At 33.1% G+C, this 24,504-nt stretch overlaps 2 protein-coding genes across 2 annotated transcripts in view; one reads left to right on the top strand and one right to left on the bottom strand.

Annotated features, from left to right (window-relative positions):
• Positions 1–3,833: 3,833 nt before the first annotated feature.
• The window catches only part of LOC111713962 (exocyst complex component 8), a 31,954-nt gene continuing 11,283 nt past the window's right edge, over positions 3,834–24,504 (bottom strand). Inside the window, exons 2-22 of the mRNA XM_023488959.1 lie at positions 19,808–19,911; positions 19,406–19,553; positions 18,905–19,022; positions 18,139–18,245; positions 17,391–17,431; positions 16,968–17,061; positions 15,873–16,014; positions 14,654–14,775; positions 14,240–14,378; positions 13,841–13,933; positions 13,669–13,756; positions 11,807–11,867; positions 11,119–11,214; positions 9,848–10,030; positions 8,857–9,033; positions 8,058–8,161; positions 7,441–7,507; positions 6,023–6,101; positions 5,350–5,382; positions 5,065–5,118; positions 3,834–4,105 (exon numbers count right to left, since the gene is read on the bottom strand). Coding sequence (XP_023344727.1) covers positions 3,995–4,105; positions 5,065–5,118; positions 5,350–5,382; positions 6,023–6,101; positions 7,441–7,507; positions 8,058–8,161; positions 8,857–9,033; positions 9,848–10,030; positions 11,119–11,214; positions 11,807–11,867; positions 13,669–13,756; positions 13,841–13,933; positions 14,240–14,378; positions 14,654–14,775; positions 15,873–16,014; positions 16,968–17,061; positions 17,391–17,431; positions 18,139–18,245; positions 18,905–19,022; positions 19,406–19,553; positions 19,808–19,907 — 2,157 coding nt within the window. The 5' untranslated portion in view covers positions 19,908–19,911 and the 3' untranslated portion in view covers positions 3,834–3,994. The remainder of the gene's footprint in view (positions 4,106–5,064; positions 5,119–5,349; positions 5,383–6,022; positions 6,102–7,440; positions 7,508–8,057; positions 8,162–8,856; positions 9,034–9,847; positions 10,031–11,118; positions 11,215–11,806; positions 11,868–13,668; positions 13,757–13,840; positions 13,934–14,239; positions 14,379–14,653; positions 14,776–15,872; positions 16,015–16,967; positions 17,062–17,390; positions 17,432–18,138; positions 18,246–18,904; positions 19,023–19,405; positions 19,554–19,807; positions 19,912–24,504) is intronic.
• The window catches only part of LOC111713967 (zinc finger protein 571), a 7,312-nt gene continuing 3,651 nt past the window's right edge, over positions 20,844–24,504 (top strand). The window contains exons 1-4 of the mRNA XM_023488964.1: positions 20,844–20,950; positions 21,378–21,579; positions 21,941–22,036; positions 22,537–23,391. Coding sequence (XP_023344732.1) covers positions 20,844–20,950; positions 21,378–21,579; positions 21,941–22,036; positions 22,537–23,391 — 1,260 coding nt within the window. The remainder of the gene's footprint in view (positions 20,951–21,377; positions 21,580–21,940; positions 22,037–22,536; positions 23,392–24,504) is intronic.

The raw sequence follows: 24,504 nt of genomic DNA on the forward strand, positions 1-24,504 counted from the left end.
AAGACTCAATTCCTTTGAGTCACGATACCGGTCAGCTACTGATTAAGAATCATTTGTTCTATTTAAGAAAGTACAAAAATACAGATTGAGGCAAGTAATCATATACATGCACTGCCATTGGTGGAAGTTCTTTGTCACGTGAAACAAACGTATAAATTATATTATTAATAATATCTATTAAAAATGTAATTTTTTAAATTCAAATTATAATAGGAGCGTACCAAAGCTGTTTAGGCTCCTAAGGGTTATCGTAATTTTCAGATTCGTTGCGTATTTACTGAATATGATCTGTTTAAAACCTTGAAATATATTCCAAGTCCATTATATAAGTATATAAGTTTTGGTATAACGTTGAGACAGTTCACACGCTTTCTTTGTTTGTTTTCATACGGTTTTTTGGGGTCGCACTCTAACATTTTTATTTTGGTTTCGAACAAAAATCCAAAATTACAATGAAGCAGTTAAATGTTTATTTGATTTCAATAGAAAGTATTTAATACATATACTGTATACATGAATTGTTTAAACAGAATTAATTGCATTCTCAATCCAATTAAAGTAATTGTCATCATTGTTTTAAAGTTTAATTTAGAAAACATGCATTACTAAAAGACCTCACATTAGTATATAAACAAAATCCTAGCATGTCTCAAACATTTTTCGAGAGATATCGCTTTTAGGAAACTTTCTTAAAGGATAGTATTTTTTCTAAATTGTAAGATTTTTAAAAACATCTGTTATTTTTAGGATTTTTCATCCAGAGAATTTGAAAAATTGTAACCGATTTCCTTACGATTTTTTTGTCAACCATGATAGTTTATTGAACTCCAGAAAGTGATAGTGGTCAAAATATAAAAAAAAATCTTTAAAAAAAATTTTATTACGAACTCAAATGTTCTAATCTTTATATCTTTGTAACATCAGGATGTAAACCATCGATATTTCAAACTTAGATTATTTGATTTATAGAACTGATAGTTTGAAATATCCAAGGTGAACAATTTTGGGTTGCAAAGATATAGGGATGATAAAATCAGAGTTTGTGGCAAAAAATTCAATTGATACATTTAATGTAATTTTTAGAATCCAGTAATTGTGTTGTAACAATTCACCAATATCTAAATTGTGCAACAAGTAGAAAATGTGGAGGGAAATTAGTTTAAAATTTGTTTCCTCGAGATACTTTGTTTCGATCAATTTACGATTCATTGTTCTAATTGCTTTTTATTTCATTTTCACTGTAATACAAGAGCTAACACATGGGTCCCATTTAAAGGGACTGTAAGCGTATTTTTAAGTGACCCTCCATGCAAAGACAGCAATGTGATGTGCAATATCTTGGTTCGATTTAAAAAGATGTTTATCGATTATAGATTTAGTCCCTCACATCACAAAGTGCTTAAAAAGTTTCAATATTTCAAATTGTATTCTGCAAAAATTACTTTTAGTTATCTATTCAACATTTTTATCCGAAGAGGAAAAAAGAAAAAAAACGAACCGAAAAAAGATCGAGTTGGTTCATTTCTGGATATATCTTTTTTCAGAGTTAACATAAAAAAATTTCAATTTTCATTTTTTTCAAACTTTTCAAATTTTTTTTGTAACCCAAAATGTCATTTATTTTCTCTAAATCAACAAAAATAACATTATACTTTTCTGTTAGTATTTATTTATCAATTTCAAGTTATTATCATTGAAAACCAACAATTGAAAATGTAATTAAAAAAAGGATATCTCCATTATTTTCTTGATCTAGGTATCTCTAGATATCTCTATATATCTCTAGGTATCTCTAGGTATCTCTAGGTATCTCTAGGTATCTCTAGGTATCTCTAGGTATCTCTAGGTATCTCTAAGTTTCTCTAGGTATCTCTAGGCATCTCTAGGTATCTCTAGGTATCTCTAGGTATCTCTAGGTATCTCTAAAACCCTACAAAATATAGAATAGGGAGAGAACTGTACGTGTGATTTACAATATTTAGCGAATAAATAGTGAGTTGAACTACGCAAGACTAAGTTAAACTACTCCTGTTCAACTTAAGCCGGCTGAAGTGGTTTCAACTAAATCTCACTATTCATAAAATATAGTCCCCAGGCTACCTAACAATGCTTGGAAACAAAAATGAAAAACATTCTGATCATTTCAAAATTTATAAAAGAGAAAAATGTTCATTGTTTATTCACATTGAAAGAGATGCTTCAGAAAGAATTAAAGAATAATTCATAACTATTAACCCTATTTCCGCTGGGGGGGGGTAGTTTTTTTTACATAACTCAAAAAGTATTGGTCTGAGGCTGTTGAAATTTTCTGACTTTTCTTACATACCCAAAGCCCTCCCTTTAGGCCTAAAACCGGGCTTTAATACTAACTGCCTGAGTCCTCAGGCACACTGCCTGAATGACTGCTTTTGCCTGTAACAAACTAAATCTTTGTTTTGACCCACTTTCACTTATCAGATTTTGATAAAATTTAGCTTTTTGGAAAGCCTATGACATAAGGAAACGGATTGCACAAGTTTTGCGAGAAAAAAATTGCAAATTTTTTGCAAACAACCTGTCAAAGGAAATTTGCACATTTTTAGTTTTTCTTGATTAAAAATCAGGTTATTTAAAATTTTGCAAAAATTTTTGCATATTTGAAATGGCATGGTCAAGGGCTTTTCAAAAATGTATAATTTGTCATTTTTTGGACAAATTTTTTTTTGCAAACATTTTGACTATAAAACTGGATTTTGCGATAAAAAAATCAATTTTCGCAAATTTGCAATTTTTTTTGCAGATTCTAAAAGTAGAGCACAAGAGCTTTCTAATGATGTATCATTTGTCATATTTGGACATAAAACATGGGATTTAGAGGGGGGGGGTCAAATTGACCCCCCCCCCAGCGTATCCTGGTTTTCAAGTACCACAGCAGGGATAGGGTTAATTCATCATCATCACCATGCACCAAATTGGAGACATTTCAGAGAACTTCAAAGGATTAGAAATAAAATGAGTTTTAACAAAATTAAAAAAAGGAAAATGTTGGGACAAATTTTGTTTTCCAAAATTAATTTTTAATTTTAAATTAATTTTGTAACAACTCGAACAGAAGATGACATCTTTCTTAAAATAGATTTTATTTCTTATCATAGTTATATTTAATAATGAAATAACAATTTATAAATTAAATATTCAATATCACTTTCAAATAATGTTCAAAATTTCTACAAAAAATTAAAAAATTCAAATTTTTAAATCTAGGTTACAGATTCTAAATGAGACCTAAAATTACAAAGATAAACCTTTGTTTATATTTTCTCGGAAGTTTTGAGAATTTAATCATTTTGGATGACACAAGGTGTTCCACGAAACATGACAGTGGAGAGACAATTTGATGGTCGTCTTTTATCTTAAAAATAATTTGCAGCATTCATTCGTCAACCAAATATGAAAAATATAATTCATGAATTTAATAAAATATCCCAAGTCTATTCATTTTCTAAATTTGGTCTGCCTTTTTAGATCTTTTAAAATTATCGGAGATATGAATAATTTCGTTTAGACTTGGACAATTTTGGTAATTTTGAACGCACAAAAAATTAGAAATGCCAGGGCTAGGAATATTTTGTGATTCTTGATTTAAGAATAATATAAGTCAAATTCGGTTGAGGATTCAATGCCGCAAACTATTTTGAATATTAAAGACGATCCTCAAGCCGTCTCTTAACTTTCATGTTTTATAGTCGACACCCTTAAAAACGATAAAAAGATTTAAAGTAGACTATTTGCAGGGGAAAGTGATATCCCCAATAATATACAGGTAACCCAGAAAAGAATGACACTTCAGAAACGTGTCCTTTTTCTTACATTGATACCTTAGACCGAAGATGATCTTAAAACCTCAGAAGTCTAGAATTAAAGAGTTATATGTCGTTATTAACGTCTCATCCTTTGTGGATAGCCCTGTAGCTTAGCTATCGGAATGATGTTGGAAAAATGAAAAATTTACTTTCTAAACAAAATTGTTGTCTTGATACTTTGTTACAGGACCTTTTCCTTCTTTCAACCAGGCATAGTTAGAGTGTAGTTTAGATAGTTTAGGACACTCAGAACCAGTTTTACTCTACAAATATACAAACAAATTAAAGTAGGCTATCATGTCCTTAATATTAGCGTAATAACCAAAAAAAATGTAGAATTGTTGTCGTCTTCTTTGTTTATTTTAGTTAGAAATAGTAGTGTTATTTAGCAATTTTTAACTGATAAACCAAAAAAAACCATCGGGGACACCTTTTTAGAGGAATATATATATTAAAATGTACTTTTGATTGTTCTAGACTATATTTATTTAAACACGTGCAACAAGTAGTAATCTCTGTTTGTCTGTCGTCTGTTTTTTTTTTTCCGATCATAACTCAGGAACCCCTAGACCGATTTCCCTAAGATTTTGATTGGGGAACTCGGGAGACCCACGGAAATGTTCTTAGCCTTGTTTCGAGATTCTAGGTTGAGTGGGCCGATTAAAATAGCGAAAATTTAGTTTCCCAGTAAATTCGTTCATGTGCGGGTAAACGGCGGGAGTTCCCAGGCTATTATCTAAATATATATAAAGTTGAAATCTGTTTGTCTCTCTATCTGCATGTTTGTTTGTTTGTCCGACCATAATTCAGGAACCTCTGGACCGATTTGCCTCAAATTTTGATTGAGGAACTCGGAAGACCCACGGGAATGTGTTTGGCTTGGTTTTGGGATTCTAAGTTGAGTGGGTCGACTTTAATGGCGAAAATTTACTTTCCCGGTAAAATCATTCAAGTGCGGGTAAACGGTGGGAGTAACTTTTAGAAACCTGGGCAACGCTGGGTATCCAAGCTAGAATAATATATTTAGAGTAGTAATTTCTGTTTGCTGTTTTGTTTTTCCGATCATAACTCAGTAACCCCTTACTTAATTGCCTTAAATTTTGATTACAGAATTAAGAAGAACCACGGGAATGTTTATAACTTGATTTAAGTTGAGTGGAATGACTTTATAAGAGAAAGTTGAGTTCCCTAGCTAGATATTAATAAAGACGACATTAATTACCTGATATTTATGTTCTACTAATGTAAGTACAGTATCCAGCAGAAATCCCGCGTTCTAACAAATCATATTCTTTCAAAATAAATATATGTCTGTCTTGTTTTTAGAATTTGGGGGAAATATTTCGTTCTTTAACACTTTATTTTGTATTTTTGTTGTATTTTGTAAACAAATGACATACTTACTTTAAAAAAAGATTTTTGATTTAGGATAAATTTTTCATTTTGAAAAAAAAGATCTCATCTTTTTAAATATTTCGAAACTTAATTATTTAGAGAATAAACTTTCCTTCATGATAAAACTTTTAGAAGCTCCCTCAACCTAAACAAAAATTACAAAAATATTGTTTCAACAGATTTTTTAATACTATTTTAACTTTGGAACTACAAAATGAAATTATACTTTTCTCTTTTGTGCAGTTGAACCCTACAAAATATAGAATAGGGAGAGAACTGTTAGACGATGGGAGGACTCAAGTTAAGATTTGAATTAAACAATAAACATGAAGTGTACAATGTTCACAGACCAATTGTACTTAGTTTATTGTAAAGCATCGCAAAAACTTGTTGCTTTCTACACGAAAGAATGACTAAATGTCCTTTACTTTTGAACAACCCCACTGTTCTCAGATTCTTAAAATCCTAATTTTTTTCTCAACAAATCTAAATGACCCATTCGAAATTATATTACACATAGTAACAATACCTCCCTCCGTTGTTGTGCAATATGCATAGATAAACATAGAAACATGACAGGTGAGAGACAACTTGAAGTTGAAGGTCGTCTTTGATCTTTGAAACAATTTGCGGCATTCATTCGAAATCATAATTTTAGAAATTTCAAGAGACATGTAAAATTTGATTGACGAATGAATGCTGCAAACTATGGAAAATGTCAAAGACGTCCTCTAGGTCGTCTTTTTTACTGTCATGTTTCGTGGGTTAACCTGTACTTAAGTTACCTTATCTGCCCTCACTGCCTGATCTAAATGCCTGAGCTGAGCATGTAGAACACTTATTAAGCTCTCATTCACCAAGTGCCTGAAGAAAAAGCTGTTTTTCTCTAATTTTAGCTGCCCCCTAACTCTGGCGCCAGAGCTTCCAAGTTTTTTTTAGGAAATAAGTTTCTTTCAAATAGTAAGTTGTGTATAAAATGTCAACCATATCGGAGATGGTCATTTCTGGAGACTGTCCCCCTTGTTTTGGAATGACCTTTACCAAATTAAGAATAAAATCATTTTTTAAAGTTTAGAATAAATAATAAATCAACTTGGTTTCTACCGGATAAATATCTTCATCCACTAAGAGTATATAATATATTCTTGAAAAACACCCACTCATCCTTACAGAAATCTTATTTTCTAATATATATACATTCATTTTTTGAGGGGTAACGTAAATGTATCATAAAGGAGGAACGTTGCCAGTTGGTGTATAATTTTGCATTCTCCAAGTCTTCAAAAATTGTTTCTCCTCCGCTCCAGGGGGAATTCTTTATTATCCAGATACCCTGATTAGTGATAAACCTTGTAAAGCGCTTATTTTCTTCCATGGAAATTGCGGATTTAAATCAAAGGATAAATGCTTGATTTCTTAATTAAAGTTATCTCTGCGGGGCATGATCACCACAGGATATCAAATAGGAATTATATTGATCCGTAGGTCTGCATAAGCCGGAGATTAATCCTAAGATTTACAACACACAAGTTCCGAATTCAGTAGTCCAAACTTTCGGTACCCCCCCCCCCCCCTGTTTTTAAATTAGGCATTTGATCTATTCCAGGGGGGATGATAGTTCTCTACCTGTGTGCTCAGTTAGCTGTACTGTACACTTACAACTGTTTACTAATATTGATATACTATAGGTTAGGCCAGAATCAACTTAAAATACAAATATGCAGTACGCTTTCGTTATAGTTTATGACCTTTAAAATTAGTTAAGGATTAGCGTACATCATCAATCTATACACTATAACCTCGTTGATCTATTCCCATTTTTTACTATTTACATTTCCAATTGTTTTCCAATTGTTACGTGCACGCCTTTACTCGTATTAGAGTTTATATGCCTGTCAAACCTGTGTATAGCTTCAGTAAGGTTAAACCAACTATGGACGCTGATGTAAACATACTTTGATTTCTTCTCTTAATAGATGACACTCATGTAAGTATTGATAGGAAATCAGTATAAAAATTGTACTTTTGTTGCTTATACTATCTTATTTTTTTTCCAGTAAAACTCTCCCCCCTATCATCTGTTCTATATTATTACCATCAAATAAAGAATCAGAGAAAGATGTTTTAAATGTCTTACATAAGTCATGAAGATTTGAAGATTTAATCAAAATACCCCCCCCCCCGCATCTTTGAAAATGATTACCTGGTTCCAGGGGTGAACAGCAGCAGAAGATGATCAGTCAGGGTTAAATATGATAATCCAAAACTAACTAAAAATAACAAATTTCTTAATTAATTGTAAGATTTATTTATTTCTTTAAAATTTGTTGGGCGCAGAAGGAGTTAAAATGAAAAAGGAAAAAGAAAAGAAAATGAAAAAAAAACCAAAAATATATTTTTTTTCAATCGCCCTTTTTTAATTTCCAATAAAATCAATTAAATTTGCAAAATTATAATATATTTTTTCAAACAATGAAGGAAAAAAGATAAACCAAAGTATGTAAAAATGGCAATTGTATGCTTTCCTTTTATACCAGACAGGGTTGAATAAGATGAACAGATGTGTATGCTGTATATTTTCTCAAAAATTCATTTTTCTCACCTTCCTCCCCTTTTTTGAAAATCACAGAAAAATCCGCAGAAAACTTATAAGCAACTGGAGAAAATCAAAAAAAGTTGGGTTAAAAGTATTTAAAAAGATGTCCATTGTCCATAATTCGAAATTGAGTGGGTCGACTTCTGAGTGAAAATTTAGTTCTCAGGCAAAGCTGGGTTCCCAAGCTAGTATAATATAATAAAGCTTGTGAATATTTGACTAACCTGAGTTTAAGGTAAGATCTAATTCTCCATCTGCATTAAGATAAGTTTTAGCTGACGCTATTCCAGCTTGATTCATCTCTACCAGACACTTCTCCAGACCAGACCTAGGAATCAGTTTTCTACCAAACACTTATCCAAACCAAATCTATGGATAAGATTTAGCTGGGAGTTTATTAGAACACTTATCCAAACCAGATCTATGGATTAGATTTAGTTGGGAATATATTAGAACACTTATCTATACCAGACATATGAATAAGGTTTCGTATACTAGACTTTTTTCCAAACCAGATATAGGGATAAGATTTAGTTGGAAGTATAGTAGACACTTATCCAGAACTGATCTATGGATAAGGTTTCGTTGGGAGTATACTAAACACTTATGCAAACCAGATCTAGGGATAAGATTTAGTAGTATACCAGACACTTAAACCAGACCAGATCTAGGGCCGGATAAGATTTAGTAGTATACCAGATACTTATCCAAACCAGATCTAGGGATAAGATTTAGTTGGAAAGTATACTAGACACTTATCCATAACAGATCTAGAGATAAGATTTATGGGTCATTCAGTCAGCCACCCCATGGAAGTCACTTATCCAACACATATATAGGAATAAGTTTTATCTAGACCAGACCTAGATATTTTGATACTAGACACTAATCCAGACCACATCTAGGGATTTAACTGGGAGTACACCAGACACTTTCTCATCACCAGATAATGTAATTCAAAACTAGTTTAATTTGAATGGTATTCCTTTATTTTTGTGTCTAATCTTTTTACATTTGTCTAACCTTGACCCAGCATGATGAGGTCTCCAGTTCTCTTCTCCCCATCTTAGTTTAACAGCTTCTATCGCCTTGTCCCGAGCCTCACATATAACCCTCTCTATCCCACCTTGAAGACGATTATCCAGCAGGAAGACGACATCCAAACCAAATCCTAGAAGTTTCCCAGCCTGCTCACGTAACCTTCAAATCATAGGGACTGTAAGCTTAATTTCAAGTAACCCTACATACACAGATGATGACAATACCTGATTCAAAATGGTACTCGTAATCCTTGAACTTTTATATGTCAATAATGTGGAAGACATCGTTAAGTTTTTAGCATAAAAAGTGTTTAATTATGATAATTCCTATATGATGTCCTCAAGTTGAAAAATAATCCGTTTTCAAATTGTAAACATTAATATCTTTGCATGGATAAAATAAATAAATGAAAAAATGCATAAATGCTTACGAATAAACGAATAAGTGAATAAACGAATAAACGAACAAACGAACAAACGAATAAACGAATAAATGAATAAACGAACAAACGAATAAACGAATACACGAATACACGAATAAACGAACAAACGAATAAACGAATAAATGAATAAACGAACAAACGAATAAACGAATAAACGAATAAACAAATAAACAAATAAAAGAATAAACAAATGAATGAAAGGATGAATGAAAGGATGAATGAAAGGATGAAAGGATGAAAGGATGAAAGGATGAAAGGATGAATAAATGACTAAATGACTAAATGACTAAATGAATAAATGAATAAATGAATAAATGAATAAATGAATAAATGAATAAATGAATAAATGAATAAATGAATAAATGAATAAATGAATAAATGAATGAAAGGATGAAAGGATGAAAGGATGAAAGGATGAAAGGATGAATAAATGAATAAATGAATAAATGAATAAATGAATAAATGAATAAATGAATAAATGAATAAATGAATAAATGAATAAATGAATAAATGAATAAATGAATAAACTACCTATTAACTGACTCTGCTATGCCTGGGAGTGGAGCATGATTGCTGAACAGCTGTTTATCAATCTTCTCAACAAACCACTCCAACTCCTCCTCCAACCACATGAGTAGGGAGCTGGAGCTAGATCTGGAGTTGGAGCTAGAACTAGGACCTGAATCCGGGCTCAGGAAACATTTATCGAATTCCCTGGGATCAGACAATAATAAGATATCAGGGTTGAGCTTTTAATTTTAGTTCCGATTTTATGTTAATTTGTCATTTAATCGACTTTTTATGTTTTTTTTTTTATGTGGTATTAGCTTATTTCCCAACGCAACTTCCCAGTCACTACTTCACAAAGAGAACTTCACCAACAGCAATTTACCCAATCACTAATTTCCCCAACAGCAACCTTTAATGTATTACTGGCATTGGGAACCCAGCTTTGCTGTAGGCTTCCCTATAAAAGTCAACCCACTCCACTTGAAATTTTTTAAAGCTTGAATAAACTGGTCAGTATACAGGGACACCCTGTCTAAGTATTTGAATAAACTGGTCAGTATATAGGGACACCCTGTCCAAGTATTTAAATAAACTAGTCAGTATATAGGGACACCCTGTCCAAGTATTTGAATAAACTGGTCAGTATATAGGGACACCCTGTCCAAGTATTTGAATAAACTGGTCAGCATACAGGGACACCCTGTCCAAGTATTTAAATAAACTGGTCAGTATACAGGGACACCCTGTCCACGTATTTGAATAAACTGGTCAGTATATAGGGACACCCTGTCCAAGTATATAAATAAACTAGTCAGCATACAGGGACACCCTGTCCAAGTATTTAAATAAACTGGTCAGTATACAGGGACACCCTGTCCAAGTATTTGAATAAACTGGTCAGTATACAGGGACACCCTGTCCAAGTATTTGAATAAACTAGTCAGTATATAGGGACACCCTGTCCAAGTATTTGAATAAACTGGTCAGTATATAGGGACACCCTGTCCAAGTATTTGAATAAACTGGTCAGTATACAGGGACACCCTGTCCAAGTATTTGAATAAACTGGTCAGCATACAGGGACACCCTGTCCAAGTATTTGAATAAACTATTTAACCGAGTTTCCCATTCAAAATTTGAGACAAATCAGTCCAGAAGTTCATGAGTTATAATTGAACATTAAAAAAACAGACAGATTGAAAGAAAAAAATGGATTACTTCTTTATATATTTAGATGGGCCATCAATTAATGAATGTGGATAGACCGGCCTATCAAATCTGTTTATATATACCTGCATGTCTCAGCTATCTGTTGGAAGAATGTATTTCCTATCCTTGTTAGATATTGATGCGTATTTCCTTCTCCCCTGCAACTCTTCACATTATGCCTGTACAGTGTTTTATTAAATAATAATAAACATAAAAATATTAAAATTTTAATTTATTGTTTGATTTTATTATTAGTAATAATCCTGCATACTTAGATATTTTTGACTCGCTCTAGTTTTCTTCTGTTTCTAAAAACCTCAGTTGTTACAAGTTAAACAAGAAGTGAAATCTGAAAAGACCCCCGAAATGAGATTGCCTTCGGATTAGAGTACCACTATCAATCTTTCAACTGTCCTCTTACAAATAAACATTCCTTATGACCAGTAGAGAATTGCTTGGGATGGGTTCCTTTTTAGTATCAATGTCAATCCGGACAAGACTTTATCAGTATCAACGCTCAATCCCTCTTGTTATGATCGACGAGGCATAAGAACTAATCCGTTCAATCATGTTCCAGCCTCTGACATAAATCTCTACATTTAAATACACATAGTCTAAATTCGCCTGGACACAAACAGCTTGATCTGCACAACCTTGACCTATTTATAGCAGCACCTAAACCAATAGATTTAAGAGAGAGGTTTGGTAACCATCTTTGACAAATTATGCAGGATGTAAAAACATGTTGTTAACTAAGAAGTAACTTATAACCTGAGGAGAGTAGTCCTATGTGTTAGAAATAAATCTCTTGCCTCAGCTTGTCTATGTAAACCTTAAGAAAAAACTTATTTATCTTCAGAATAGAAAATTATTGGTCTTTCCCTCTAGAAATAATTTACCCCCCCCCCCCCCCCCCCACTATTGACATTTCTACAGTTCTAAGGAGTTCATGTGGAAAGGTTTAGACTGCTCTTATAACTATTCTGGGTCACCATGCAAGAGTTTTGCAAACCCTAATCGGCACTGTTTTATGCAAGACGACATTTAATATATGCTGCTAGAACGTGTATATTGAGATGCTATAAAGTCCGACCTACTGTCGTTTGAACTGTTGAATATTTCGACCATTGATTATGTTACCAACATATAAGCTTCCAATCGTATCAGTTTGAATAAAGATTAAATTACAAGGGCCACTGAAAGTAAAGAGAAATTCATTTGGACAACTTTTTTTGTAAAAAATTATGACATAAAACTCAAATGCAAATAGAAAAACAAAATATGCTAAATAAAAACAAAAAACAAGAAAGCAAAAGTTAAGAAAAAAAAAATATGAACAAAAGTGAAAATATCAATAGTTCCTATGACGTTAGTTCAAGTGACTAACCACCATATTAAATAACTGGTAGATATGTCTAAAGTGAAGATTTTAAACAAAGAACGATGATAAGATATAACATAAGAGTTTACTTGCACATTGTGTACAGAAGTACTTCATCTGAATTTTACTTAACAATTTTTAATTTGAATGAATGTATACTACAATTTAAAAGATTAAGTAATAATATGAATGTCGTTTTTCTTAAACTATTTCCAATTTCTGGGGTTTGCACTGCTATTGCGGACACACTACTGAAAATGTACCATCAGGTTTCAAGTCAAAACACCTAAACTTTTTCTTTGGATTTTGTTTATATGCAGGCAACTGAGTTATATTCTCAATTTTCAGAAAATTTGAAATTTGAGCAAATCAATTTTTAAGAAATTGTATAAATCAAGTGCATTCCCAGGTCTTAAATTAAACAAAAATTTTGTTTCAAGACTTTAATCTGCTTCTTCTGGGTTTTTGACGATATTTTTTTAACAGTTTTTGTCATGGTCTTTTTATTTTTATTTAACAGTCAAAATGCGACCCGAAAAATTTGTTTGATGTAACTTTTACTGATTTTACTTCAAAAAGTCTTTTTAGGCAGTATTTAGGCAATTCTACAATTCACTTAAGGCTTTGATTTTTTTTTGCTAAAACATCTCTTATGACTGTTAAGGAAAATTCACAAAATTTGGGGACCCTGCCATCAACGGTTCCAAAAATATCGCAAAAAAACACAAAATAATCTTGATTAATTTTTGAACCTACAGTTACAACTTGATTTCTACAATTATTCCCCTAGTGGCATTTTCTGAAAATTTAGATTATAACTCAGAAACCTGCATATCAATATATTCCGAAGAAAAAAATTAGGTGTTTAGACTTGAAACCTAATGGTTCATTTACAGCAGTGTGCGGGGTGAAGTCCTATATACCTGATAACAGATTGACCGCCCTCCTAGCTATCCAAGGTCCTATATACCTGATAAACGATTTACCGCTCTCCTAGCTGTCCTATTTCCTGTATGCCTCATTAAAGATTGACTGCTCTCCTAGCTGTTCTAGGTCCTATATACCTGATAACATATTGACTGCTCTCCTAGCTGTTCTAGGTCCTATATACCTGATAACATATTGACTGCTCTCCTAGCTGTTCTAGGTCCTATATACCTGATAACAGATTGACTGCTCTCCTAGCTGTTCTAGGTCCTATATACCTGATAACAGATTGACTGCTCTCCTAGCTGTTCTAGGTCCTATATACCTGATAAAAGATTGACTGCTCTCCTAGCAGTCCTAGGTCCTCCCTGCATGGATTTGTCTGGAGTCAAATTCAGTTCTCCTCGCAAAACCTAAATTTAACAATTTTCATATGTTTATTTTATGCTTAGAGGTAAAAAATGACTTAAATATGCCCCTGGCAAAATATCAAAGACCTGTATGAGAGTATCCTTCCTCGCCTGGTTGATCTCCTTGAGCTCCTTGATCAGCTGGCACTCCTCCCTCCTCTCTAGATCCTCTTCAGCCTCCTTAAATCAGTACAATTGAAGGATCTAACCTCTAAATCATAGCCTCATATACTCTTGTTTTGGCTAAAATCATGTAATGGGTGCAATGCACGTCTTTTGAATTAACTGTGGTTGGCGAAGTAATTAAAGCTTGTGATTTCTGATTGGAGCAGACCTTTCTATTGTTTGTGTCCAAGCGAGGAAAAAAATTTCTTAAAAAGTAAAAAATATCGTATTTATTTTTTTAAACTATGTCTGTAGAGTAAAACTTTGGATTAATAGCTTAAAGTCCCTTTATTACCATCTTTTGTTAAAGAAACACAGTACCTGGATAATTTCTACAGCTGACTCAAACTCGCGCTGTGCAATGTGAACATCTAGAGTATCTGGCAGTTCTATCAGCCATTCAGGGAGCTCAGGGGGGTCTTCTTCCTTTACATCAACCTCTATCTCAACCTCAGGTTCACTAAATATTAATTATTCAGGGAGTTCAATAAAAATACTTATTAAAGTAAAGCATATTCAGTCTATAATGAGAATAACCTTCTAGGACCCCTTTTTTCTTTGTAATGAGTCCATCTTCAAATGTTACTTTACATATTAGCATTTTTTTACATTATGAAAACAAAAACAATTTAAGATTTCGTAGATTTTTCTGGTTTTTCTGGTTCAACAGTCCATAAATGTGCCAAGAGCTCATGGGGATGACAGATTCAGCCATTTTTCTAAACAGCATTTTACCTGAAAGGGTTATCAGCTTGTTTTTCTGGTTTTTTGTTTTGTTTTACTGGTTTCCTAGTCGCTGGCTCTAAACCCCCAGTTCTCTGCCACTCCTTTGCTTCTTCATATGCAGCCAACCATTCCTGGGAACGCAAGATATATATTAATATTAGAATATTAGAAAAGGAATCTGAAAAAGAGGTCCCGTTATGAACCCCCCAGACCGCCGGCAGGCATGGGAAGCACCGTCCCACACCTACTCTAGCTGGACCTTTATACTCACAACAATTAGCCCATTGTCCGTTAATAAAAAGGTGATACATTCCAGCCAGTGGCTCATCAATTAACTCCATTGGATGATTGGTATCAAACAACCCTTTAGGCGAAGAAAAGAGGTTACCCGCATTTAGACTGTTCCTGACAAGTCCATCCACCGCTCCAGCAGTGAGTTTATCTTTACGGTCCTTTTCAGCAGCACTTCTTTTGAGACATTGTCTCCCCCTAAATAGCACATCTCTCCCATAGGGTATGGGCCACAAGAGATCGATCTAGTCCGGATCTTGTGACACCCATGATAGTATTAGCGTAGTTTTGCGCGACACATACCATACGATCCTCTCTTGGCTTAACCAAGTTCCTGCCTTTGACCTGTAATTCCACTCCTAGATATTTACCAACCAGGTTCGATTCTAGGTCTGGCGTACCTGGTTCTATCTTCCAAGTATGCCCCTGTGTACCACACGAGAGTATTATTGTTTTCTCTACAGAGAGTTTCATATATACCCCATGGCATCTATATTTTCAAAAATTATTTTTAAGCAATAGTCATATTTTCCCCCAATATCCAATTTCTTCCTAAATATGATATGTCACTCTCGAAGCTTGATGATTGTAAAACCTAAAAAGGACCTATTACTCTTTCTTTGCAACATTTAAACAAAATTTCGTTTTGATTTTTGTTTACTCCCCACCGCTTTTGGGGAAAGATCACTTGAGCTTTCTATTTTTCTGCTTTTTTTAAAAGTAAGAATGCATAACAATAACAATATAAATTTTAGATAGACATAAAGCTTTAAAATAAATTTTATCTTAATCATAAGTTACGGGCTCCAACTGGTTTAATAATAATTATAACAATAGAAAGATCTGAAAGGAAACCAGAATGGAACCCGAAGCGGTCTTCAGGGCGAAGCACATCTACATGCAGCATACAGCCTGCATACATTGTTTAAACTGCTACCTTTTTCGATAATGCGTCTTTGCACTGGAAGAGCCTAGGTTCTGGGCTGACCAACAGCTTCCAGGCATTTGTAACTCCAGCTAGGTCACGCACATTCACCATTGCAAAGGAGTTTAAGGAGTACTGGCTTGAGAGCTTGAATCTTATCAATTAATCGGATTATAATTTAACAAATATAATCATTATTAATCAATCAGTCATCCATTTGACCAATCAATCAAAGACAAAAAATTAAGAACGCTGTTCTTAAATTTAAGATTTTTCTAACAAATATTGCCAAAAACTAAGAACAAAATTAAGAACATTTACCAAAATTAAGATTTTTAAGAACATGTTTTTGATATCGTGAAAAATTTTAGATTTTTAAAACATTTTTTAAGGTCCAAGTATTATGGTTTGATGTAGATTCCTGCTAGTCAAATAGTTTGAGATTTCTGGATATCTAGCTTCTCTCTTTTTTTGGCCTTTGGTGGAGAGTGAAAAAGTGAGAAAACAAATTTAAGAACGTTGGAGAAGCTTAAGAACTTCCCCCCCTCCTTCCCCCCCCCCCCGAAAATTGAGAACATTAAGAACAAATTGCTGTTTTAAAGCCAAATCTTAAATTTAAGAACAGGGGGCAACTATGGTTAAAACAATTTTAATTTGACTATTTTAATCAATTAATCAATTAATTTAACTGTATGAATTTTATCAATATATAAATGTGATCGATCAATCAATAAATCAACAAACTAATTCACTAAAAGCCAAATGAACAAAGAGTTTTTTAGCTTTGCATCAATTAATCAGAAAAAAATAAACCTTGGGGAATTTTGCCTTCATAAACCCATCAATCATTGAACCAATCAATCAATGATCCAATCAATCAATGAACCAATCAATCAATGAACCAACCAATCTACAAATTAATCAACTAAATGATCAACCAGTTAGTCAACCGATAAATCAATCAATCAATCAAAAAACCAACAAACCAATCAAGAAACCAATCAGTTAACTATTTAATCAACCAATCAAAACAAAAGATTAGAAAGGGCGAACAAAACTGAAATATTAATGCATCTATTTTTCCTACAAAAACATGAATTATAATACCTGACGGGTCCACGTTTTTCCCTAAGCCAAGTTGCAATGATGATACTATCATTAGTTAGGTAAATATGTACTCTGTGTATAGCGGAGTGCTCTCCTGTAAACAGAAAATCATTTTAAAATGTCTAAGATGTCTGCACTTCATAATTATAAATAACTTATATTTTAAAGATAAATTTCGCATAATATAACAAGTGAAAGGTTCAGGAAAAAGTTGAGGTGAGTTTCAGGAAAAATCGGAAATGTCTTAGATACCAACAGCAGTAAATTTTACTCTCGTATCTTTCTTCTGTAATATCATTATTTTTACCCAATTCTTCAATTGGACCGACAAAATCATGTATTGGAAAAAAAAGAGATATTTTTTAACAATTCTAATAAAAAGAATGAAGTTTTTAAATTTAGATTTTTTAAAATTCTGTTTTCCTGTATCCATCTCTATTAAGTCACCGTCGTACAGAAGAAACCTAAGCAAAAATAGATCTAAAAAAAATGTACTCATCTATGTATGCAAAATTGGCTTGTCTATTAAAAGTGAAAACTTTAGATAAAAAAATATCAAGGTTTACAGAAAACTGCAAAATTTTGAGTTACACAACTACAAAGGTTTATTATGGTAAACAAAAGTTTTGATTAATGCATTATTTAATTGTTGTGACAATAGTAAAAAAAAAATGTTGTAAACCGAGTGAGAAAAGAGGTAACTTTCTAATTTCTCAAAAAAAAATTTCAACATTTTGCTCGAAAAGTAGTTTAATACAATATTGATGCCATTTGAATTTATTTCAAAGAAATGTTTTTAGTTCGCGGAGGCTGACACTATTGTTCACTTTATTATCATCCCATCGAACAGTTATTAAACATAACAGCCTGCTATACATTTTAGAAAGACTCATTTCGCCCCATGGAAGGTGTCCGGAGTTGCCCATGGAATTTAAAAAAACAATTAAGAAAAAAACTTAAAATTTTGAAGAAAAACTAAATTATATAATTAGATGTTTGACGATAATTTTTAGCCTTTGTTACCCCTAAGTGTACTTAAGGATTCCCTCAAAAAAATCAGCCAATTCGGTCTAGCCGTTTGGCCAGCTATAGCTAACATGTATACAAATATGTAAATCTATATATACATATATGAGCAAAGAGCTTTATCATATAATTATCAATTATATACCTGGAGGGTACATCAATAATATCCCTGCCTCCCTCCACCTTCTCCATCAGATCTATTAGATTCCTGCGACCCAACTCCTGCCTGTTGTTTGGCTTCATTTCTTCTTCCTACAATTTAATATCAATGTTAAATGAAAGTATTCACATTTATTCAATAACTTTACGTCAGGTTATGCCTAGCTCACAGGTGGAAGGGGATAAAAAATATGCTAGAGGGCCGGGCTCGTGAAGGAAAAAACATTCCAGCGTTTGTCATTTTTAAGAGTTACTATCTGTACGAGTGTATTACCATAAAAAATATTAAATATCTTGCAACATCTCGTTTATTTTAATTTCTGACCTAAACCCATTAATTTCTTCAAATACCTGCTGCTGTACTTCTAGTTATATACATAAACTATAAGTGAGGGGTATAATACCTTCTATGTACTATATCTGGAGTATGTGTTAGGGGTACAGTACCTGCTGTACATCTTAGTTATATATCTAGAATATGTGTGAGGGGTACGGTATCTGCTGTACATCTATGTCTATATCTAGAGTACGTATGAGGGGTACAGTACCTGCTGTACATGTAGTTATATATCTAGAGTATGTGAGGCTGAGGAGTACAGTACTTGCTGTACATCTAGTTCTAAATCTAAAGTATGGATGAGGGGTGCAGTACCTGCTGTACATCTAGTTCTAAATCTAACGAATGGATGAGGGGTACAGTACCTTCTGTACATCTAGTTCTATATCTAGAGTATGTGTGAGGGGTACAGTACCTGCTGTACATCTAGTTCTATATCTAGAGTATGTGTGAGGGGTACAGTATCTCCAAGTATACTTGTTTCGAGCAGTCCCGTCAAAAATCTTCTTTGTTCAGTTATCATTGAGGATAGCCTAGGAAATAATGAGACAGTAAGACCAAAACTAGAGCTAATAAGACAATTATGAACAATAGGACATTTAGACAAGTACACAAGATGATAGTAGGGTCAGCTAGTGTTGACTATGGGGATAAAATTAAAGAAAAAATGTAAAATTAAACATCGGAAGTAAAGTTTTTTAGACACTTGTATACTTTGTTTTAGGAGGTGGGGAGTAAAGAAAAAATGATTATATGACCAAAAAATAACCTTGGTAATTCAAAGATTGAAACAACATCTCAGACTTTGATAAAAAGTCATTGAATTTAAATGAGATCAGTGGAAATAATTAGCAATATCAAAATGGACGGAGGGTTGCATGAAATATAATGAACAATCCTTTTAATGGCAAACTACCTGTACATATCACTCTCAAGATGAGAAATCTCTTTTGCTGTCTCGATAAACTGAGAATAGTTTTTATAAACATTATGTTTGAGAAGAGTATTTGTATCATCAGATAGATCTTGTATCATCTTCCGCTGCGCTAGGATCTCCTCACCACCTGGGCAATAATATTCAGAATGGGTATAACATTTCATAACACCCCATTCCACTATAAGTCATTTATTTACCCCCACTCAGTGTTGAAAAGCCCATAATACGCACAAACATTCCTAAAAGAGGGAGTGGGAATTTTTAGAGGAAACTGAACCTCCGTAGATAGAGTGGCATGTCTGAAAAAATTATAGATTTATATACTTGCATACAGAATTAAACAATAGTCTATAAATTTGTAAGTTTAAACTCTAAACTAACCAACGCATCTCTGAGATATTTCTGCCACATATCTAGTTGGATTATAATCGGAAGCACCCAGTTTCCGGGTCAAAACTCCTTTATCAGAAGTAGTCGCCATTATTCTGAAATAGATTAATCTTCAGATATTAGAAATATCAGAAAATAGGTAAATCTCACAATTTCCGCGATTAATGTTTCTTAGTTGGGTCAAGTATTATAATATACGACTTCTGATAACAAATCGTCCTCAAGAAAACTACCTAAAAAAATTAGGAAAAGTTTCTATTTATCAACAAGTAAATGCGCGTTTATCTAAAAATGCCGGGTTTATATATCTATGACGTCCTCCCACATAATGCAACACATTAGAACTAATGGTCGAGTGAACTGCCATTCACTTGCATTAAAGTCATTTGTGCACAAATCGGATTGTAGTGAAATTAAAATTAGTAGCTATACATCATTCAGAAGTTAGATCTTTTTAAATTTTTAATAAGCTTTTTTTAGTACTCTGGTGTTTTAAAACAAAAGTTCGAGCTAACGTAGTTCTGACTGCTTTTTCGTCCGGATGATAAAGCATCAAGATCAGCTGTTTGATAGTTTGAAGTTGTTTTGAAATTTTCGTAAGAAAACAACAAACTCATATGTATGTGATGTTTTTTTTTGCTAAATTAATGATGATTTGGCTTATCGGGTCTGTCCTAGTGAACGATTTTTGGCCCCCCCCCCCCGCCCCCCCCCTCCTATCAATTTTGTACATGACCATTTATTTTTCAGCAAATTTATTATTTATTTTTTTGTTATTTAGGGTTAGGATATCTAGAGTATGTGTGAGGGGTACAGTACCTGCTGTACATCTAGTTCTAAATCTAAAGTATGGAAGCGGCCTATCAACTATATCTATATACATACTTTAATTGTCTGTCCGTGTGTTTGTACCCAACCCATCCACAATGGATTGCAAAAATTGTTGCTAGAAAAGGGGCGCGGAAAGCCCAGTTTCTTAGAAAAGTACGAGGCGTACTACATCTATAGTTTATATTATTTCAGAAAAATGTTGAACTTGGGTAAAAGTTGGCGGGCTTTTAATAATTTTGAAAAGTACGAGTTTAATCCTGAAATAGAGGATTTTAACCAGTTCATTGATTCATGGAACAGTAGGTTAAAATTTTGATAGTAATTATGTTAAACAATCATATCCTGATCATTTTCGACTGAAATCTGCACTTGCCACTTATTTACTAATCGTTTTCTATACTTCAACTCCCCTCCCCGGTCAATTATTGTTACGCCGTATTTGTAAAATACTCTAAAGCAGTGCTAAGGATCCGGATACATTTTGGCTTCCTGGATCCGAATCCGGGCCAAACATGTACCAAATACTAAAAAAAAGATTTTCCTCTCAAACTAAATTCTAAACTGTGGAAATTTGAGAGATTATTCAAAATTTCCTTATCTCTAGATCTAGATCCATTTTTTGAAGCACTACTGGAGACACAAATAGATAAAAGATGAAACACTCGCGCAGTTTAGTGCTATTTTGCTCTCTAAGGAATCTAATTTAAAAATAACATTTTGTCTTATTTAGACTTAAAGATTTGTTGACGGCTGGGTTGGAATATACAGATCATATTCTAGTATTCAAACTTCTCAACAGTTCCAAGATGTCTGCCGAAGCGCAGTGGAGAGTAATTTCAACGCTGCAGAGAAGATACCGAGGAGACTGTAATATAGTTCATATGACTCTTCATCTAATTAGTAAAGAAATACAGATAGTGAATCAAACCCAGGTAAAACTTATTCAGAATCGGAAATTTAAAGAGACTGTTAAGGTTATTTTAACTGAACCTCCGTAGATAGAGTGGCATGTCTGAAACACAACGGTACCTTTTAAAATCGTTCTCAGATCAAGTATGAATTAGAAATTAATTGATTTTGAAAACTGATTATTTGAGTTGTGTTTTCTCTACAAAGGTGAATTTATTTACGAGACCAACTTTGGAGAAGAACGATGTAACTGTCATAATTTTATCAGATTAAGGGCTCAATGGTACCATTGTGAATCGGGCATGCTTTCTCTTGAAATGGAGGGTCTCTTAGAATTACGACGCAGTCCCATAAAAATGTAAATAAAGACCAATTATATTTCAGGTTGGCGCCGAGGGCTTCATGGGAGAAACAGAATTTTTGAAAGTTGAGATTTTTGAAGAAGAATTCGACCAAAGAGAAAACTGTAAGCAACCTAAGGTAATTAATTTTTGTTTTGTTTATTTTCATAAAGAGTCAAAACAGCGAAACCGATTGAGACCATTTTTTGTGAAACATACTATGGACCTCAATGAGGAGGGGGGGGGGGTAAAAAAATGTTAAAAAACGTCAACAAAAAAACGTATTTAAAGCAGGACATTCTTGAGTTTTTGTTTGTATTCAGTTAATGCTTGCAGATCAATATACAAAAATATTTGTTATGATTATTAACGTCAGATCTAAAAAAATGACAATTCTAAACCTCATCCCCCCCAACATACAGCCTTCAGCCTTTAAAATCTGGATCGATTCTAGTGATTAAGTTTACTAAATTAATTATGTTTCTTTTTTTCCAAATTATTTTGGGGAGCACTGAAGTACATGAAAAATATTACTGAAATTAATAATGTGTTGCAAAGTTTGCATGTTTTGAGTCTTAATCAAGAAATAAAAAGTCGCATTTTGAATTTTAAAAATTACAAAGTTTTGTTTTTGTTTAGATTCTTGAGAAGGATGATGGATTACACCTTAATCCTGGATTACAACCAAAACAGGGATTACAAGCTGATTCTGGAAACCCTGAAACAGACGAACTAGCACTAGCTGTAGCTCGTCATATAACTGTAGAAACTATAGAAGAAGAAAACCATGACACTGGTGAAGACCACAAGCAAGGAACTACTAAAGAGAGTATAACCTGTCCTATCTGCGGGGAATTGAGATTCTCTGATCACGGCATAATTCAACATATGAAAATCCACGAACAACTCTTTCCCTGTACTATTTGCGATAGATCGTTTGAGGTTTACACCGACATGATAAAGCACATGAAAATTCATGAGGATAAAACTTTTTCTTGTATAGTTTGTCATAAAACTTTTAAAGGTAAGTTAAATCTGAAGCAACACATGAAAATTCATGGGGAGAAGCAGTGTACTTGTCATATATGCGGTAAATCATTTGCATTAAAATCTACTGTGGACAAGCACATGAGAACACACACTGGAGAAAAACCCTTTTCCTGCAAGATATGCAACAAATCGTTTGCATTCTCTGATACTGTGACAAAGCACATGAGAAATCATAATGGAGAGAAACCATACGTTTGCAAATTTTGTCAAAAACCTTTTTCTACGTCAAGTCACATGCATGTCCACATTAGGAGAATTCATATTGGTGAAAAACTGCTTGAATGTCCAACTTGCGGTAAAAAATTCAGAGGAACATCTAACTTATCCAAGCACAAACGGATTCATACAGGACTTAAACCATTTAAATGTATGTTATGTGAAGACTCTTTTACCCAAAGCTTCAATTTGAAAAGACACTTGAAAACTCATGTAAAAGTGATAAACTAAATAAATAAATTCTGAATTTGCTAACTTAACTTTTAAAAATTATGAGTTGGCTTTTGTAGACAGGACATTTAATTTGTAGAACATTTCATTGGTAGGACATTTTTAATTGGTTTAATTGGTTTAATTGGTGTGATTATGTTTATATATCATGGGTGTGATAATTTAAAACATCTCTTTTCCGACTGCATTGGCCGTTCAGGAATTCAGCCAGTTATCGAGCTTGTTTTTGAAAATGTTCAGGTTTCCAGCACTTTTGATTTCATATGGAATATCATTCCAAATATTGATAACTCTTGCACTAAAAAGTTTCTTCGTATTTCAGTGTGCACAACACAGGTAACTTCAGATTCAAAGGATCACTGGACATTATGGTTTGTCTTTCATTTTCACCAGGTGCATAGGCTGAGCTAAACCATTTGTTTTTATCCACATAATCATGTCCATGAAGGATTTTCCATGGATGGATAAGCCATTTTATAGAAAGGACATTTCATAGACAGTAGAAAAGATTTTTTTTTCTTCGAAGTAATCTAACAATTATTACCCTTTAAATTGTCCAATAAACATGAGACACAGCGGTTGTGCAGTGCAAACTGGCCCATTTCCCTCCATAAATTGATTTTCAAGCTACTGCCAAAACTATTAGCTCTCTTATCACATAAAATTCACTTATTACATAAATGTAGTCTTCCTATTCCAAAGTTTTCTGGTTATTACTGTATTATTATTTTATTATATTATTGATAATTCTTCGGCTGAAAAACAAAAATTGCAAAGAATATATTTATATGCATTTTTAACAAAAATACATGTATCTCAAACTGATCACATGTTCTAAAATTGTGAACAAGAAAACTGGTTTCCTGTCTATGAAATTACTTATTCATGAAAATTCTTCTCGCTGTCTATCAAAAATATTCTCTTCTATGAAATGTCCTGTATATGAAAAGCCCTTTCAATGAATTTGTTATCTATGAAATGTCTTTCTATAAATTTCGATTCATCCTTGATACGGGAAGCTCTTGTATTTTTTAAGAAGTATGCAGTAATTTTGTAATTTTTCGTAACCTTTCCTTTAACTTTCTTTGGTGATTCATAACCCCCCCCCCC

This window comes from Eurytemora carolleeae, unplaced genomic scaffold (genome assembly GCF_000591075.1).
Source record: "Eurytemora carolleeae unplaced genomic scaffold, Eaff_2.0 scaffold832, whole genome shotgun sequence".
In the NCBI taxonomy this organism is placed as follows: domain Eukaryota; kingdom Metazoa; phylum Arthropoda; class Copepoda; order Calanoida; family Temoridae; genus Eurytemora; species Eurytemora carolleeae.